General features: G+C 37.8%; 1 protein-coding gene and 1 long non-coding RNA gene across 2 annotated transcripts in view; one reads left to right on the top strand and one right to left on the bottom strand.

Moving 5' to 3' along the window:
• Positions 1-18731, top strand: part of LOC148886608 (uncharacterized) — a 40675-nt gene extending 21944 nt beyond the window's left edge. Inside the window, exons 4-5 of the long non-coding RNA XR_016117787.1 lie at positions 8896-9084; positions 17219-18731. This is a non-coding gene — a long non-coding RNA (uncharacterized LOC148886608). The remainder of the gene's footprint in view (positions 1-8895; positions 9085-17218) is intronic.
• lcp2a (lymphocyte cytosolic protein 2a) lies at positions 373-17211 on the bottom strand. Its single transcript, XM_089016521.1, has 32 exons — positions 16888-17211; positions 15633-15695; positions 15276-15322; positions 15111-15176; positions 14775-14803; positions 14224-14258; positions 13322-13514; positions 13098-13192; positions 12070-12127; positions 11924-11989; positions 10817-10889; positions 10642-10725; positions 10554-10572; positions 10462-10477; positions 10307-10385; positions 10140-10192; positions 9179-9213; positions 8873-9062; positions 5904-5998; positions 5720-5789; positions 4808-4873; positions 4707-4726; positions 4560-4579; positions 4278-4394; positions 4187-4205; positions 4096-4111; positions 3469-3544; positions 2638-2678; positions 1769-1845; positions 1571-1645; positions 1305-1454; positions 373-1226 (listed from the first exon to the last, which is right to left on the bottom strand). Exons 1-32 carry the CDS (start codon positions 16963-16965, stop codon positions 1083-1085), a joined length of 2265 nt encoding a protein of 754 aa, XP_088872647.1. The 5' UTR covers positions 16966-17211; the 3' UTR covers positions 373-1082.
• Positions 18732-18819: the final 88 nt, after the last annotated feature.

Raw genomic sequence — 18819 nt, 5'->3', positions numbered from 1 at the left:
CAGTTGGCGACGGCGTCGTATCGACACCCGGCGCAGACAAAACAAGACAGGTTGAGCTGTAACTGATAACTGGGATTATACGGGTCACTACTGTGTATGTGTGTGCTTGTGTGTGTGTATGAGAGAAAGTGAATTTTCTTTGTCACCACTAGACCGTAAAAAAACACTACATGAATATCCACTATCGCCTCTATACTACAAATACAGAATTGTTTAAAAACTGGATCCGCCATCCCTTTTTTATATAGAAGTGCCTTGAAGTACAAATTTATTCTGTTTATATCTCAAATCTTCTTTACACAGTTAAATGAATGCAAGTAACAAAAATGTAAGTACTGTACTACTAATTTGCCCTCCCCCCCCAAGAAAAACTAATTGCAGTCCCCACAGAATATTGATTTTAGGACGACATAAACAAGCAATACAGTGTCAAAAACCTTAGACTCTCTTTCATCCAAAAAAAAGAGTTCATTCCTAAATTATATGAGTCTGGAGTTATATGACCTTGAAATTGTGGCGGCTGTACAAAATACAATACATATATATTGATTTAAGTAGCACTTTAACAACATCTGAGCTGGACCAAAGCGCTAACATGGACAAGAGGGAAAATGCTGCCCCCTGGTGGAAGGGAAAAACAGTGCCAGAGGTCTGGCCAGTGCCTTATTGGCACCCCCGCAATAAAAAAACAAAACCTGAACAAATTTGAAAATGGCGCTTCACATCATGATTTTCAATTCCCAAATAAATTTGTGAATGGCAGTGAATGAGTTAATGAGGAATAATAGCGCTACATAATATTGTAGGCTACTAAAGCAAGAAAAAAAAACATACAGTAGAACCGTCATCAAATAGAATTTAAGAACCCTTTTTATCATTAAAATTAATGTGTTTTGCCACCAATTTCCCCCCATGTTTATCCATACGATACACAGTTCCACCTCCTTGCGTAGGATAAAGAATATACAAACATGGGTACTGTTATGTTGAATGTCTGAATGTCTTGCTTCGCCATTTGTGTTCAGGTAACACACAATTGAACCTGATTGGGTCTTAAATGTTTGATTCCATGATTGTAAAGATCATTGCGGTCCAGTCATGTAAATCCCTGCTGGCTCCGATAGCAGACACTGGTTCTGCTGGCCCGAGGTACGCTTTTTGGCATCGATGAGAAGGAGATGACACTGGGAGTGATATTTGATGATGTCGCAAACCGAGGAGAAGGACTATAAACAACATAGACAATCACTGAAATTCATTGTATCGTAAATTTTAAATGTTTTCTAGTGTGACATTCGGTTTACCTCCTGGGCCTTGAGTCCAGTTCCCAGTTGGAACTGTTTGTTCTCGTGGCGAATCTGGATATTGAACACTTTGTTGTTGTAGAGGACCATCAGTGTGTATGGCTGGTTGGATTTCTGGTGGGAGCTATCCCGCACTAAATATGCCCCGTCCTATTCAAACACACACGAGTCAAGCATGAAGAATAAATCAAATTTTACTTTCAAATTTTGTATTGGGAATACAGTGATACCTCGGTTTAAAATGGAGAGCAGTGTGTGCTAATTACCTTGCTGACTTGTTTCAAATATCCTTCAGCTTGACCCCGGGTCACTTTACCAACATACCAGCGTGGGTCCATTCCCTGTACAATACGCAAATACAGTTTCCTTGTTCGTCGTGATTGAGTGATGAAATAATAATTTGAATATATTTGTTCAATTTTTGTGTAATATACAGGAGAAATAAGGTATCAAGACAAGCAGACCTGTTTGAGTGAAGGTTTTTGTGGCAGTGGATGAAAGCGATCTGAACCGGCAAAGTTGGTTCTGTTGTCTGCACGGGCTGCACACACACAAATGTACACACACATAATGTACATATTGATACGAAAATTATATTTTTTCATACTGTCAAATGTTAGAATTGCAATAATTATTTGTATGGAAATAATGGCGTGTTCTACCGGAAACAAATTCCTTGTGTGTTCTACATACTTGGCAATAAAGATGATTCTGATTCTGATAATAATAATAATAATAATAATAATACATTTAATTTGAAAGTGGTTTTCATTGCACTCAGAGACGCCTTACAAGAGCTTAAAATGAAAGACATGTGACCCATAATTACATTAAGGGGTCCATTTTACCCGTTTCCATTTTTTTGTTGACTAAAGCAATGGATATTCTTTCCTTTTTCCTTCTTCAAAATAGTTCTTAAATATCCCAATGGGATAGAAAATATGTCGTCTCTCAGTTGTTGATGTCACTTATTATTTGACTGTTTTGCGTGGAATTTTATATACGGCTAAAAATGACCAAGTCAACATGATTTTTTTACATAATATGAGGGTTAAAGGTGAACAGTAAAGCAGTAACTCATGATTCTTTGAGCAAACTAATGAATCGTGGGTAACCTCGAACCCAAGTGGATAAGAAAATTTGTAAACTGGGTAACCCCCCCCCCCCCTTACATTGAAATTACAGTACAAATGTCATTCTTGGAGAAGGATTCCCTCTTGTGGCCGTATCAGGGAATGATCATTAGAAGTGAAACATTCTATAATAATAATAATAATACATTTAATTTATAAGTGGCTTTCAAAACTCTTAAGGACAGTATCGGACTTCTTACCAGATTGGACATTAAGAGAGAGTGAGCCAACGGGTGGTAAACTGTTTGACGACAAAAAAATAAAAAGAAAACACACTTTGTTTCAGACCAAATGGAGATATTTGTGAGTGGAGGGAGAAGTCTACACACCCCTGTTCATATGCTAGCTTTTTGCATTATGGATTTTAGTAGTCCAAGATAGACCAAAAGTCACCATAACTCAGTTGAATCTCTTTCTTTTTGATAGAGGAAGTGAAAAGAACTAACTGACATTATATAAATGTGATTACATTTTTATGGCCAGTGTTCAGAATTGATCACTTGTGATCCCATTAAAAATTAGTATTAAATAAAAGTGAGGACACACTCAAAAATACATTAGAAATTTTAACATTTATTTGGGTCTCAATCATAGGAACAGTCAAATACAGTAAAGTCTCGTTATATCGATATTCAAGGGAGTCCGAAAAAATATCGATATAACCGGGACTATCGATATATCCGACCCTGTTTGCATGTAATTTTCTCCGTGCGTGCATAGAAATAGTATCGATATAACCGGGACTATCGATATATCCGATATCGATATAACGAGACTTTACTGTAACAAGAATTTGAATGTGATTGGTTCCTCTGGCCTCATCCCAGTTTTTAAGAGGGTGTGCACACTTGTGCAATCACATTATTTCAGCACAGTTTTTGTTTCCGCTCTTGAAAATATATATTTTTAAATTAAATCAATGTAGGTTTGTTTAAGTTGCTCTTTTTTTTTTTTTTATTTTTTTTTTTTTGGGGGGGGGGGGGTTACAGGGGTGTGGAGACCTTTGATTTGCACTGTATGTAACTTCCTACCTGTCTCCATGACGACCAGGCGGCATTGAGAACGTTGTCAGGTTCTTACTGGGAGAAAATGTATTGTGCTTGGATGCTAGAAAGAATTAATAATCTTTATTCTTTAGATAAATAGGTGGATGGCTAGCTAGCTACATTAGACAAATGGCTAGCTAGATAGATACAGTAGATGCTAGCTAGATAGATAGATGGCTACCCACATAGATAGATGCTAGCTAGCTACAGTAGATACAGTAGATGTCTTTCTAGATAGATACAGTCAATGCTAGACATCTAGATAGATGGTAGATGGATGGCTAGCTAGATGGTTCGATGGATGGCTAGCTAGATGGCTAGATGGATGGCTAGCTAGATGGCTAGATAGGTGGATAGCTATATGGCTAGCTAGGTAGATAGAGGGCTAGCTAGATAGATGTTTAGCTAGCTGGCTAGCTAGATAGATGGTTAGCTAGCCGGCTAGCTAGATAGATGGTTAGCTAGCCGGCTAGCTAGATGGATGTTTAGCTGGCTGACTAGCTAGATAGATGTTTAGCGAGCTGGCTAGCTAGATAGATGTATAGCTAGCTGGCTAGCGAGATGGATAGCATCAACCTTGTTTGGATGAAATGAAAATCAAAGGTTCCTCACCATCGCTGTGCGTTTGCTGGAAGGTGGGTGTCAGATAAAATATTTTAGTCCACAGATCATATGTATATTTGTAAAAAAAATAACATCTTACCTCTCTCATTCCGTCAAACCTGTAATATAATAAATCATAAAATGATACTTCAACAACAAATTAATTATCGAAAGGAGGGCCAAGGGCCAACCTGCTGGGAGGAGGAGGTCTAATAGAGGAGTTGCTCCTGCCGATGGAGGCTGAGGAACAAGGAGGAAGCCCGGGGGGTTTGGGCCTAGCGGGTGGGTCACGAACATCCGGCTGAGACCTATAGACAAGCTCGCTCGTCAACATAATACAACAGCTGATAATTATGGCTTATGATACTCGTTTTATCATTCGAACTACGGGAATTCCACTCAGGTAGAACCCTTGTCACATGAGCCATTTTGACTTCCTGTTTTGCACATTTTTTTTTTAATGGACGTGTTACCTTCTGGATTGTGCAGGCGGCTGTAACAGAGAGAAATAGAGTTAAAAAAAACACAGGAAGTAATATAAATTTGGGAGGCTTCAAACTAAATTCTTGAAATTTCATAACTCCAAGCCTTCATTTTAAGAAAACAAAATAAACACCTACCCTCTCTTCCGTGTTGGGCCCTTTAGACACACAAAAAAGAAGAAAAGAAATGAAGTTCAAAACAACCTAAGCGACAATTACACTATCCAACTCCAAAATACCTCGAATGGGAGATGTGTTCCGACCCGGTTTATTCCCACGGAAAATCTGAGGTGGCCCTGGAAGCACTAAACATTAAAGGACAACCGACGTCACTTTTTTGTTTCCTCAGAAAAATGTTTTATAGCATCTAAAATACCCAAAACACGCAGTATGATATTTTTAGTCAAATGCAAAACACCAATAAAAATGACTTAAAGTGTCCAAAATCTGCAAAAAATTGAGCTGCGAATTGGGCATTTTCATAAAGTTCGCCCCCAGTTTGTGACATCACGCCAAGACGTCTTGCATTGCTGGAGAATCAAAACAATGGCTTCAGATTCTGAGAATATGCTTTCTTGTTCCACATCCAGTTATGCATATGATTCAAATAGTTCTGAAGAGGAAAGCATACATGTTTGCAATCGATTAAAGAATTTATTCCGTGCCATTTTGAGGCAACATTGGGGGGAAATGTCTCACCCAAAAAGAGGCAGAAAATGGCGACCTCCTGTGAGGAATTAATCAGCCCATTTCCACAGGCTGATAAATTCCTTCCATGGAGCTTGGACGCGCTCTTCTGGCTCTTTCCGGTGCAACACGAGGTTTTCAGACCAAACAAGCATTGACGTGATGGAAGGACTGCTACAATGTGTCTTTTTTTTCAGTCAGGAGCGTTCCTTCAGTGACATCACGTACGGACTCGTCACCAACTCAAAAACAAGACTTCCGGAATATTCAGCACGAGACTTAAACGTAAAATATAGCTATATGTGGTGGAATATTTGTAAAATACGCTCAGTTGAAGTAATTTGGAGCCATTTCACAAATTATGGACACATCTTGTCCGGAGACGTTGGTTGTCCTTTATCATGAATTAACGTACGAATCGTCATACCGACCAATAGTAACGTGTCGCGGCAATTGTTACTCACGCTTCCCCAGTGGTGGCAGTTGTCTTCCATTATGCGGTGAGTGATCCCGATTGGATAGCGACTCACCCAGCTGTAAAATATGCAATGGATATTCCTCATAATCTTTAATATACAGACAGAATGAACACGATCGTCGACGTTTTGAGTAGGGACGTTTATTTGCATGTTTGGGGACAATTCTCACCGATCGGGGGGACGGTGGTGAAATTGAAGACACCGGTGGGCGAAGACTAATTGCTGGGGGCGGGCCTCTGGTGGACACATGTTTGTCTATATTATCTGTGGGGGGGGGGGGGGGGGGGAAACGGGGAGGGTTACAACAAAAAATCACATATACAGTACATGTCAGAATTATGCTTTGAGGACATGTTGAAAATAATAACTCATTCACTGCTAGACGTGCAAAAAATGTGTCCACTTCAATACCAGGGTTTTCGGCATTTCCACTCAAATTGCAGGACCCACAGAATATTGAGTTTTAAGACTACATGAACATTCTATGCAGCGTAAGAAATCTTTTGTCATTAGGAAAAAAAACTAGTTAATTCCTAAGTTATATGGGTCTGGAGTTATCTGAGCGTGAAATGGGGGTGTCTGTACACAATACGATGCAATACATATTGGTTTATATAGTGCTTTAACAACAGCTGAAGCTGGAACAAAGTTCTAACATGGAAAAAATGTGAAATTCTGCCCCTTTGTGGAAGGGAAAAACATTGCCAGAGGTCTGACCAGGGCTTTATCGGCACCCAAGCAAAAACAAAAACAAATTCAGGAATGGCCCTCTATGTCATATTTCCAATTCCCGGATAAATTTGTGAATGGCAGTGAATGAGTTAATTTGCAATTGAATAATGAAGGAATAATGTTTTACATTATTTGTGATTTTGTTTTTTGTTGTTGTTGTTGTTGTTGACTTCAAGATGGCGTCGCGAGAATTGCTGCCTTTACAGGGGCTCCTGTATTTTGTTTTTCTACTTCTTCTTTTCCTTTCCTCACTCTGCTGCTGTGAAAAAAAACACACAGGAAGTAATATAAATTTGGGAGGCTTCAAAATAAATTCTTGAAATTTCATAACTCCAAGCCTTCATTTTAAGAAAACAAAATAAACACCTACCCTCTCTTCCGTGTTGGGCCCTTTAGACACACAAAAAAGAAGAAAAAAAAATGAAGTTCAAAACAACCTAAGCGACAATTACACTATCCAACTCCAAAATACCTCGAATGGGAGATGTGTTCCGACCCGGTTTATTCCCACGGAAAATCTGAGGTGGCCCTGGAAGCACTAAACATTAAAGGACAACCGACGTCACTTTTTTGTTTCCTAACTGACATCAGAAAAATGTTTTATAGCATCTAAAATACCCAAAACACGCAGTATGATATTTTTATTCAAATGCAAAACACCAATAAAAATGACTTAAAGTGTCCAAAATCTGCAAAAAATTGAGCTGCGAATTGGGCATTTTCAAAAAGTTCGCCCCCAGTTTGTGACGTCACGCCAAGACGATATATCCGATATTGATATAACGAGACTTTACTGTAGTTCTGAAGAGGAAAGCATACATGTTTGCAATCGATTAAAGAATTTATTCCGTGCCATTTTGAGGCAACATTGGGGGGAAATGTCTCACCCAAAAAGAGGCAGAAAATGGCGACCTCCTGTGAGGAATTAATCAGCCCGTTTCCACAGGCTGATAAATTCCTTCCATGGAGCTTGGATGCGCTCTTCTGGCTCTTTCTGGTGCAACACGAGGTTTTCAGACCAAACAAGCATTGACATGATGGAAGGACTGCTACAATGTGTCTTTTTTTTCGGTCAGGGGCGTTCCTTCAGTGACGTCACGTACGGACTCGTCACCAACTCAAAAACAAGACTTCCTGAATATTCAGCACGAGACTTAAAACGTAAAATATAGCTATATGCGGTGGAATCTTTGTAAAATACGCTCAGTTGAAGTCATTTGGAGCCATTTCACAAATTATGGACACATCTTGTCCGGAGACGTCGGTTGTCCTTTATCATGAATTAACGTACGAATCGTCATACCGACCAATAGTAACGTGTCGCGGCAATTGTTACTCACGCTTCCCCAGTGGTGGCATTTGTCTTCCATTATGCGGTGAGTGATCCCGATTGGATAGCGACTCACCCAGCTGTAAAATATGCAATGGATATTCCTCATAATCTTTAATATACAGACAGAATGAACACGATCGTCGACGTTTTGAGTAGGGACGTTTATTTGCATGTTTGGGGACAATTCTCACCGATCGGTGGGACGGTGGTGAAATTGAAGACACCGGTGGGCGAAGACTAATTGCTGGGGGCGGGCCTCTGGTGGACACATGTTTGTCTATATTATCTGTGTGTGGGGGGGAGGAGGGGAACGGGGAGGGTTACAAAAAAAAAATCACACATACAGTACATGTCAGAATTATGATTTGAGGACTTGTTGAAAATAATAACTCATTCACTGCCAGACGTGCAAAAAATTTGTCCACTTCAATGCCAGGGTTTTTGTCATTTCCACTCAAATTGCAGGACCCACAGAATATTGAGTTTTAAGACTACATGAACATTCTATGCAGCGTAAGAAATCTTTTGTCATTAGGAAAAAAAACTAGTTAATTCCTAAGTTATATGGGTCTGGAGTTATCTGAGCGTGAAATGGGGGTGTCTGTACACAATACGATGCAATACATATTGGTTTATATAGTGCTTTAACGACAGCTGAAGCTGGAACAAAGTTCTAACATGGAAAAAATGTGAAATTCTGCCCCTTTGTGGAAGGGAAAAACATTGCCAGAGGTCTGACCAGGGCTTTATCGGCACCCAAGCAAAAACAAAAACAAATTCAGGAATGGCCCTCTATGTCATATTTCCAATTCCCGGATAAATTTGTGAATGGCAGTGAATGAGTTAATTTGCAATTGAATAATGAAGGAATAATGTTTTACATTATTTGTGATTTTGTTTTTTGTTGTTGTTGTTGTTGTTGACTTCAAGATGGCGTCGCGAGAATTGCTGCCTTTACAGGGGCTCCTGTATTTTGTTTTTCTACTTCTTCTTTTCCTTTCCTCACTCTGCTGCTGTGAAATGTAAATTTCTCCACTGCGAGACTAATAACGGCTCATCCAATTCAATCCTACCAATATAATCGCCTTCTCCGCAGGTCACGACGGGCAACAGTTTATGAGTTAGCTCTTCAGAAGGCTCCGTGGGAGGCGGCTCGTAATTGTCGGACCAATCCGTGTCGTCATTCACTGCGTCGTCATCGGCGCTGTTGCCGCTCTCATCGCCGCCGCTGTTTGGATTCTCATAATCAGCATCTTCATCATCCTGAAGACACATTTGGCCACAGGTATGTTTACGATCCACAAGTCCAGATTCTTAGTTTAGTGTCGGAAATATCGATTTTTCAGGTGTTTTTTTTTCCGAGTGTTTATTGAACTCACAAACTCATCATCATCCCAGCCCTGAACATCAGGAGCTGTTGGGAAAATAACATGTATTCAAGTGAAATTCAAAGTCATAGTAAACATAATATCCAATTACAGTGATACCTTGGCTTACGAACTTAATTGGATCCCAGACAGAGTGTGTAAGACGAAAAGTGTGTATCCCAAAAATTAATTTCCCATAGGAAACCATTAAAATGAAAATAATCCGTTTCCAGGTCCCCATAAAACATAATTTTCTACTTTCTAATTTTCTAAGCCTTAAAACTATATATACTACACACTATACTATACTATATAATAAATGTGCTATGGTATTATAATTAAAGAAATAAACTGTACTGTAAAATAAAGTGGTTTTATTTACCTTTGTGATGGTCGTTGATGGCTTGATTGAATGGAGTGGCCGGTTTCCTCAGCATTAAACACTTGATGAGGAACGTAACCGTCTTCTTTCACCATCTTGAGGAATGATCCCTTGGAGGTGCTTTTTCAGCGATCATTTTACCTAGTTCCTCATCAATTGTGTTCTGTTGATCTGGGTTGATAGCTGGTTGATAGATGGGATATTTTAACCTTGCAGTCTACACTCTGCCTTTGAACTATCAAAGTTCAAAAGCAGAAAAACTCGCTGTCATCTGCCTGTCTCTTTAATGTTTAAACCACCTCCCCTAACTGCTGCGTTCTTGACCAATCATGTTGCTTTAACCAAAGACTGGGGGCGGGGAATAGAGGACAAAAACAGTCGGCTGCCATTTTGTTGTCAAAAGAACGAGTTCGCGTGCGACACATCACTCATTGAGTCAGCTCCGTGTATGAAAAAAGTTCATATGCCAAGGTAAATTTTTCATAAATTTAACGTTCGTCAACCGAAAAGTTCGTAAGTTAAGGGGTTCATAAACCGAGGTATCACTGTATTTTCGATATTCCATAACTTTTTAAAAATATTAATTATTACCAGAGGTGACACTGAGAGGCAGTGACCCAACAGAAGTGGCGCCAGGAGGCAAACTGTCAAATAACATAAAGAATAAAGTGTATTTTATTTTTTATTATTATATTATTATTATTTATAGTATTTTATTTGTGATATTCTAAACCTTTGGCGGCATATGGTCACTCTACCTGTCTCCATGGTGACCTGCAGGTATCGGCCGGTGGGGCGGAATCTTAGGGAATATGGGGAATGTGTTGAATTTGGATGCTGGAAGAAAATATCAACTATTTAGTATTTCAAAATTCATCAGGCTTATTTGACCTGAAAAAAATTAAAATCTCACCATCATTATGTGTTTGCTAGAAAGTGAAAATAAGCTCATTAGATGCTCATCAAGCATAGACATTTTTCAAAAAGTGTCAAAATTGAATTTACCTCCCTAATACAATCAGTCCTGGAAGAGCAAAGCACACACAATGATTAGATCAGACGCTAAATGGCGGATGATGAGTGACAGGCCTACCTGGGGGGAGGTGGTTTGACGGATGAGTTGCTCCTGCCGATGGAAACCGCGGAGGGAAAGGGTGGGACAAAAGGCGCCGAACTGCTGAGGACAAATCCGACACAATGTTCCAAAAATGTTCCAACGCGTCTCAAGGACCTTAGTAACATACAGTACTGTTTATGAGTTTACTTACCGTCGTGAGGGTAACCCTGGCTGCAACGCACATTGGAAAATACAAGAAGGATTTTGAACTTTTGATTTTAGATCTGGACGTATTAGTGAATAGGGGGAAAAAAAGTGCAATGAGTTCATTCAAAAATAGAAACACTCACCCTTTCTGTTACATTAGAACCTGGTGAAATAAATACATACATACATACATACATACATACATACATACATACATACATCCATACATACATACATACATACATACATACATACATACATACATACATACATATATATATGAATAAATAAGGATGTATTGTATAAATAAATACCTGTTAATGGGTTAATAAATAAATAAATAGATAAATAAATAAATAAATGGATGAATAAATACATACCAGAATGAATAAATAAATGTAGAAATTAGGATGTATTGTATTGTATAAATAAATAGATAAATGGATAGATAAAAAAAATAACAGAAGTAAATAAGTCAGTAAATAAGTAAATAAATAAATAAATATGTGAATACGTGAATCAATGAATAAATGAATACATAAATTAGGATGTATTGTATTGTATAAATAAATATATGATAAATGGGTAATTAAATAAATGAATGAATGAATAAATAAATATAGGAATTAGGATGCATTGTTTTGTACAAATAAATATCCAATAAATGACTAAATAAATAAATAAATACATAAATAAATAAATACGCAAATAAGTGTATAAATGAATACAAAAATATATACATTAGGATGTATTGTATTGTATGAATAAATATCCCATAAATGAGTAAATTAGTTAAATAAATAAATAAATAAATGAATGAATAAATGAATATAGAAATTAAGATGCATTGTATTATATAAATAAATATCCAATAAATGGGTAAATAAATAAATGAATAAATATATAAATTAAGATGTATTGTATAAATAAATATCAGGTAAACGGGTAAATAAATAAATGAATGAATAAATAAATATAGAAATTAGGATGTTTTGTATTGTATAAATAAATATCAGATAAATGGGTAAATGAATGAATGAATGAATAAATAAACATATTAGATTCCATTTAGTTTTATTTTTGTCTTCAAATTAGTTAAATTGGCGTATACCTTGAATCGGAGAGGAAGTACGACCCGGCTTGTTGCCACGAAAGATCTGCGGCGGTCCCGGGAATGCTAAAAATCACAACATGAGATGACAATCGTATATAAAAGCAATAACTAATCGTATGACTTTAATGTTTTTTTTAACTTACTTTTCTTAGATGGCCGTCTTGCAGAGTGGGGAGAGTGATCTTGATTGTTCTCAATTGGCTGCACAAATAGACACCCCCAAAAATAAACAAAAAAAAACACACAAATCAATATACATATATGCCATTATATGTATTATATATCGCCCTTTAACTCATTCACTGCCATTCCCGAATTTATTCGGGAATTGATAATATGACATGGAGCGCCATTGCCAAATTTGTTCGGGTTGTGTTTTTTTTACAGGGGTGTTGATAAAGTGCTGGTCAGATCTCTGGTAATGTTTTTTCCCTTCCACGAGGGGGCAGCATTTCCATTTTTGTCCATGTTAGCGCTTTGTTACAGCTTCACCTGTTGTTAAAGCGCTGTATAAACCAATATATATGTATTGCATTGGATTTTGGACAGCAGACCCCATTTCAAGCTCAGATAACTCCAGACCCATATAACTTAGGAATTAACTCTTTTTCGTTCTGATGTAAGAAGAAAGTCTAAGGTTTCTCATGCTGAATTGAATGTTTATGTAGTCCTACAACTCAATATTCTGTGGGTCCTGCAATTTAAGTGAAAATGACAAAAACCCTGGCACTGGAGTTGACACATTTTTGGACATCGTCTGGCAGTGAGTGAGTTAAAATTGTCCTAATAATAATAATAATAATAATAATAATAATAATAATATAACATTCTATTTGTGATTGTATTTTATTTATTATAGTACCTATGTTTGTCTATGACTATAAAGTGTCCTTGAGAGCTTTGAAACGTGCTTAAAATATAATGTATTATTATTATTATCATCATCATCATCATTATTATTATTATTATTATTATTATTATTATTATTATTATTATTATTATGAATGGATCAGTCATTCCACCGGTAACCATACACCATCTTATGTTATCAGTTTACCAGTTTTCATTGTTGGTGAACTAAACGTTTAACAAGATGAATCTGAATTCAACGAAAACATCTGTCTCAAAGACACCTTCTAATGAGATTGTAGTCAAAATATTAAAAACTCACCACCCGAGACGATATCACGGGGCGCGATGCCACTGGTGGGCGGGGACGGACAGCGGGCGGTGCGTCTCCAGATGACGCGCAATTGTCCCTGGTGTCTGCAGGGCCGCAAAAGACACAGAATCAACTCATTCCTGGTTGTTGCCATGGTAACAGATGAAACCATATAGATTATGCGGCTACGATCAAAACGTATCACCCCGAATTTGACAAACGTCAAATATTACCGATGTAGTCGGTGTCTCCCACGCGCACGGCGCTGCGCAGCTGCTGCGCCAAGTCGTCCGCGGGCTCCGATGGGGGAAGTTCGTAATGCTCGGCATCGTCCGAGTCCTCGTCGTCATTTGGTTTCTCGTAGTCACTTTGGTTGCTTTCTTCGCCGCCGCTGTTGGGGCTCTCGTAATCGTTGCCGTCGCTGTCCTAAAATAAATAAATAAATATACACATTAATTAATCAGTTGATTAACTCATTCACTGCCACAGACGATGTGCAAAAATGTGCCCACTCCAGTGCCAGGGTTTTTGTCATTGTCACTCAAATTGCAGGACCCACAGAATATTGAGTTTTAGGACTACATAAACATTCAATGCAGCGTAAGAAACCATAGTATTTCTTCTTTCATCAGAAAGAAAATAGTTAATTCCTAAGTTATATTGGTCTTGAGTTATTTGAGCTTGAAATGGGGGCAGCTGTACAAAATACAATACAATATATACATACAGTATTAATTTATATAGCGTTTTAACAACAGCTGAAGCTGCAACAAAGCGCTAACATGGTCAAAAGGCGAATGTTGCCCCCTTGAGGAAGGGAAATAAAACATTGGCACAGGTCTGACCAGCGCTTTATCGGCAACCCACAACAAAAACAAAAACCCGGACAAATTTGGGAATGGCGCTCCACGTCATATTTTCAATTCCCAAATCAATTCAGAAATGGCAGTGAATTAAGTTAATCGGTTAATTTGTTGATTAATTCCTGAATTAAACAAGTAATTCATCAGTTACTTGGTTTGTTGTTTAACAAATTAATTAATTAATGGGGAAATTGATACATGAAATAGATACAATAAAAAAAAAACATGGCGGGTTAATATGAGTTAATTCGTGAAAAAAAAAAAAAACTTACAGAATAATTGGCACCCAAACCTTGAACATCAGGAACTGTCAAAGATGAGAGATATCAAGTTATAATAATAATAATAATAATAATAATAATAATAATAATAATACATTTCATTTCTAAGAGCCTTTCAAAACTCTCAAGGTCACTTTACAGTCACAGGATAAGTTTTTCTGTGGGTGAGCACCGCCAGCCACAAGCGCCAGCGTTCACTCAACCCGGAAGTAACTCAAAAAGATAGAAAGCTCGCTAATAGTTGGCTAGATATAAAGCTATATAACTAATAGCTAGCCACTAGCTATCGAAGTATATAATTAATAGTTAGCGAGCTAGATAGCCATGTAATTAACAGCTAGCTAGCTAGACAGCCATACAATCAATCGCTAACTAGCGAGTCAGCTAGCTAGCCGGCGAGATAGCTAATAGATAGCTAATAGATAACAAATAGGTAGCAAATGATAATGATAACGATGATAATAATAATAATAATAATACAATTTAAGTCGCCAGCATCTAAAATAGTGTAACGTCAAACATTTGATAGCTTCAGTTTTTACCTGGTTCACAAAATTTTGGGGTCATGGTTCTGTGATGGAGAGAAGGTGCATTCATTTAGTCCATTAGCATTATTTGAATTGACCAACAGGGGGCAGTAAAATAAATACGAAGCATAGCTGAAACAACAAGTCATTTTTCACAGAGAATAAAAAATATATAGGCCTGTAAGTATTTTTGGATGCTCCGCCTGCCTGTTCAAATATCAATTGTCAAAATGTGTCATGATGTAAAATCAATGCTAGCTGCCATTTTGCATTGGACGTTAGCTTCAAACAAGCAGGCATTCAAATGGGGGAAAAAAGTTAAAGATGCACCAAATTGTGTCAAGAACCCACTTTTTACCAAACAGACATCGTTTTTCCTCTTTCTTGCTAATGTCGGCACTCAGTTTGGAAATAATCCTGTGAAGACACACAAATGCAAAAGTAGCCCTTTTTCATGTTTATTGTGTCTTTTCTTGTTGTTGTTGGTTTTTTTTTAGGTGTACCAACGGATCTTACGGTGTATGAAGTTTAGGGAATTTTTGCAGGTCGTTCTCACTTAGGTTCTGCAAACGCAAAACAACATAATATCATGACGACAGCAGTGAAAACAATTAAATTCCAGATGAACGTGTAGTTACGGATTTTTCACCGCTGCCCTTGAATGCATCATGAACAGTCAAGATAAAAAAAATGGCCGCCGGGATAAAAAAAAAAAATGGATGCCGGATACAATATAATTTGCATGTGTTTTTCCCAAACGAATAATAAAAAAACATTTTTTATTATGTAGCCCTTTTAGGAGACATTAACAAGTGACGTAAACATTACCCGGGTCAAATTGGTGTGTATCTTCTTGTTTATGTGAAAACTTACCACAAATCGCATTCCGTTGATGCCGTTCTTCAACACGGTTCTATCACAGTCGGCCAGATTCATCTGTAACACACATTTGGGGCCGTTTCACAAAATCAGATCTCCTAAAAATTTATATTACTGTATTTTCCGGTGTGTAAGGATATTATTATTTTTTTTCATTTTTTTATTATATTTTCCAAAAGATGACCCCTATATGCAGGTGCGCCTTATATGTGAAGTAATATTTAGCCACAACAGGTCTCAAAACTTCTGTTAGCAGCCACCGACTCCATTTTTCATTCATTGAAGGTGCACCTTATACTCCGCTCCACCTTATATCAGTGTTTGAAATAACATCTGCCCAGAGGCCCGGGGTGTACAACTTTTACGCCGGGCAGGCAACTTTTCAGAGTTGTCTGCCCTGGTGTCCGCTAACTTTTTGTCATGAGTTTCGGACACTGCTTACATATTGAAAAAAAAAAACACCATTCAATGTGGTTGCGCCTTATACTCCGGTGCGCCTTATACACCGGAAAATACGGTACCTCTTGTTCATTTTGGGGGGGGATACATTATCAGGTCAAAGAGGAAGCAAAATGTACTTCTTTTCAAACACAGGAAAAGACAGAACTTTATACTTCCTAACTTGCGTCGAGTATTACTCTCCTAAATCTCAAGCATGAAGCCTTACCAAAAGATGACAAAAAATATGGATAAAATCAAAATATTTTATTTTAGCAGCATTATGGAGCAACTGGAAATTTTGCATGGGACAATTGGTTGATTTTAAAATTATGAATGATCAGTTCTTCTGTGGGTGAGCAGTGGCAGCCACATGCCCCAGCGTTCACTCAACTCAGAAGTAACTCAAATAGATAGAAAACTAGCTAGCTAGCTACCAGATAGCTAATAGATACCCAGCCAGCTAGCATGCTAATAGATAAGTGTCCTTGAGAGTTTTGAAAGGCGCTTATAAATGAAATGTATTATGATTATATGTACCAATATGTATGTATTACACAGTATTTTGGACATCTGCCCTCATTTCAAGCTTAGATAACTCCAGACTCATAAAATTTAGGAAATAACTTTATTTTCTAAGCGGTCTAAGGTTTCTTACGCTTGCATTGAATGTGTATGTAGTCCTAAAACTCAGTATTCTGTGGGTCCTGAAATTAGAGTGACAATGACAAAAACCCTGGCACTGGAATGGACATACATTTTTGCACACCGCCTGGCAATGAATGAGTTAATGATAAAAATTGAACCTGACCTTCCTCAGGTATTCGGCCAGCTCCTGAGGGCTCCACTCCATCACCTCCGACCGACTCGGCACTCTGGCGCAGTTCATCCTTCGTTCTCCTCCTCACCACCGAGAACTTCCCTGTAAATTTAACGAGGCCTCAGAATTGAGTTCTGGTGGTTTTTAGGTTGTGCTAACAACCGAGACTTGAATCACGTCCACTTCCTAAATGAAGAATCGCAGAAGTGTTCACATGGTCGCCTTATCCGACGTGTCAAAGTGGAAGCAATATGGCGACCTTCGTTGTTCTTCGTTCCTTCAATTCAATATTTGTCAATGTCTCTCTCTCGCTTGTTCTCAGAGGAAGTGACAGTGCAGAAGGGGGGCGGCGCTGAAAGACGGTACTAACTACTTCCTCCCCCACCCCGAGTGTCTTCACCACAAAGCGGAAGAACGGGTGAGTGACTTTGACAACTGAGTCAGCAGATAAGGTATATTTTGACCTCAATTCCACTGAACTTTACAAGAACTTTTAGTTCTTTGTGACATTTTATCTAGAGTAAATCTCTTCACATTTGTCATTAGAGTTTCATTTTTTTGGAGGGAGGGGGGATAATTTTGTTATTCCATTGAAAATCTGTCAGATATGTTCTTTCGGACACTGTGGACGAAGACTCGAACCCAGAATGATTGTCTTTTACTGCCGGCAGGAGACGCAGCCATTCATGACAGACGTCTGAATTTTGCAGCCCTCTGCCAAGCTATTTATTGAGAGTATATGCAAATTTAAGTGATACATTAGTAAAACATAGTTTTCTTGATTAGAATACCACGCCGCCGGAACATTCTGAGCACCAACAGCTGTAAGCAATAAAATGTTGTCTTTTCCATGAGCTGATACATTTGGAACCTGGCTAATGAGCTCTTCCTGTGCAGGATGTTCAAGTCGTAAATAGCTTTTTGTGATAAAGGAGTATCCCAAGTTCTAAATTCTGTCCAAAGCCAGATCTCTGAGATGAAGCTGACAGTTTAACTTGCTGTGTCCTTTGACCTCAGATTGACCCCAGGTTGTCTGTGCTTCAATTGTGTATTCAGTCACACGTGTTGACTAAGCATATAACAGCATGAAACTTTTAAATCTAATAATTTCTTATTCTGTCTAATCTCTATTAAAATCTCATCTCGTTGCTACTCAGGCTAAAGCAATACAGACGCTCCCCTACTTACGAACATTTGAGTTATTAACAACGGTTCATACAATCATTTTTGTAGTCACATATGTAGTATTCTCTCCAGTTGTACATGTACATATATTTATAGAGCATATATATTTATTTTTCAGTACAAACTAATACAGGTTACTTATACAAGCCTTAAACATACTTATATAAATCTTAAACATACTAATATAAGCCTTAAACATACATTCCATACAAAATATAACACTGAAGCAACTTACAAACGAATTCACCTTACGAACAACCGCTCGGAATGTGTCATTCTAAGTTGGGGAGTGACTTGCTTTGGCGACCTCTGGTGGACTGTTTGTTGTTCCGGTGAATTCAGCAATCGAGATACAGTAATATCCTCTTTTCTTGGCTGTTCTTGAATGCACCATGAGCACATCAAAAGTAAAACTTTTAATAATAATAATAATAAGCAGCATTTTCCTTTTTTTGCCATGTTAGCACTTTATTCCAGCTTCAGTTGTTGTTAAAGCGCTATATAATAATAATACATTCCATTTACAAGCGCCTTTCAAAACACTCAAGGTCACTTTACAGTCACAAGATCAGTTTTTTTCTGTGGGTGAGCAGGGGCAGCCACATGCTTTTGTATTATTCTTATTTATTATTATTTATTCTAATGTGAAAAATACCAAAATAGGATTGTGAGTATTTTACCATATATCATTGATGGGCCACTTTTTTAGATACCACAATACAATAAAAATAATGCCAA

The sequence above is a fragment of the Hippocampus bargibanti genome, linkage group LG16, assembly GCF_051943395.1.
Source record: "Hippocampus bargibanti isolate YZ-2025 linkage group LG16, ASM5194339v1, whole genome shotgun sequence".
In the NCBI taxonomy this organism is placed as follows: domain Eukaryota; kingdom Metazoa; phylum Chordata; class Actinopteri; order Syngnathiformes; family Syngnathidae; genus Hippocampus; species Hippocampus bargibanti.
The sequence above is the reverse complement of the archived record's forward strand: the minus strand, read 5'-3'. Positions and strand labels throughout refer to the sequence as shown.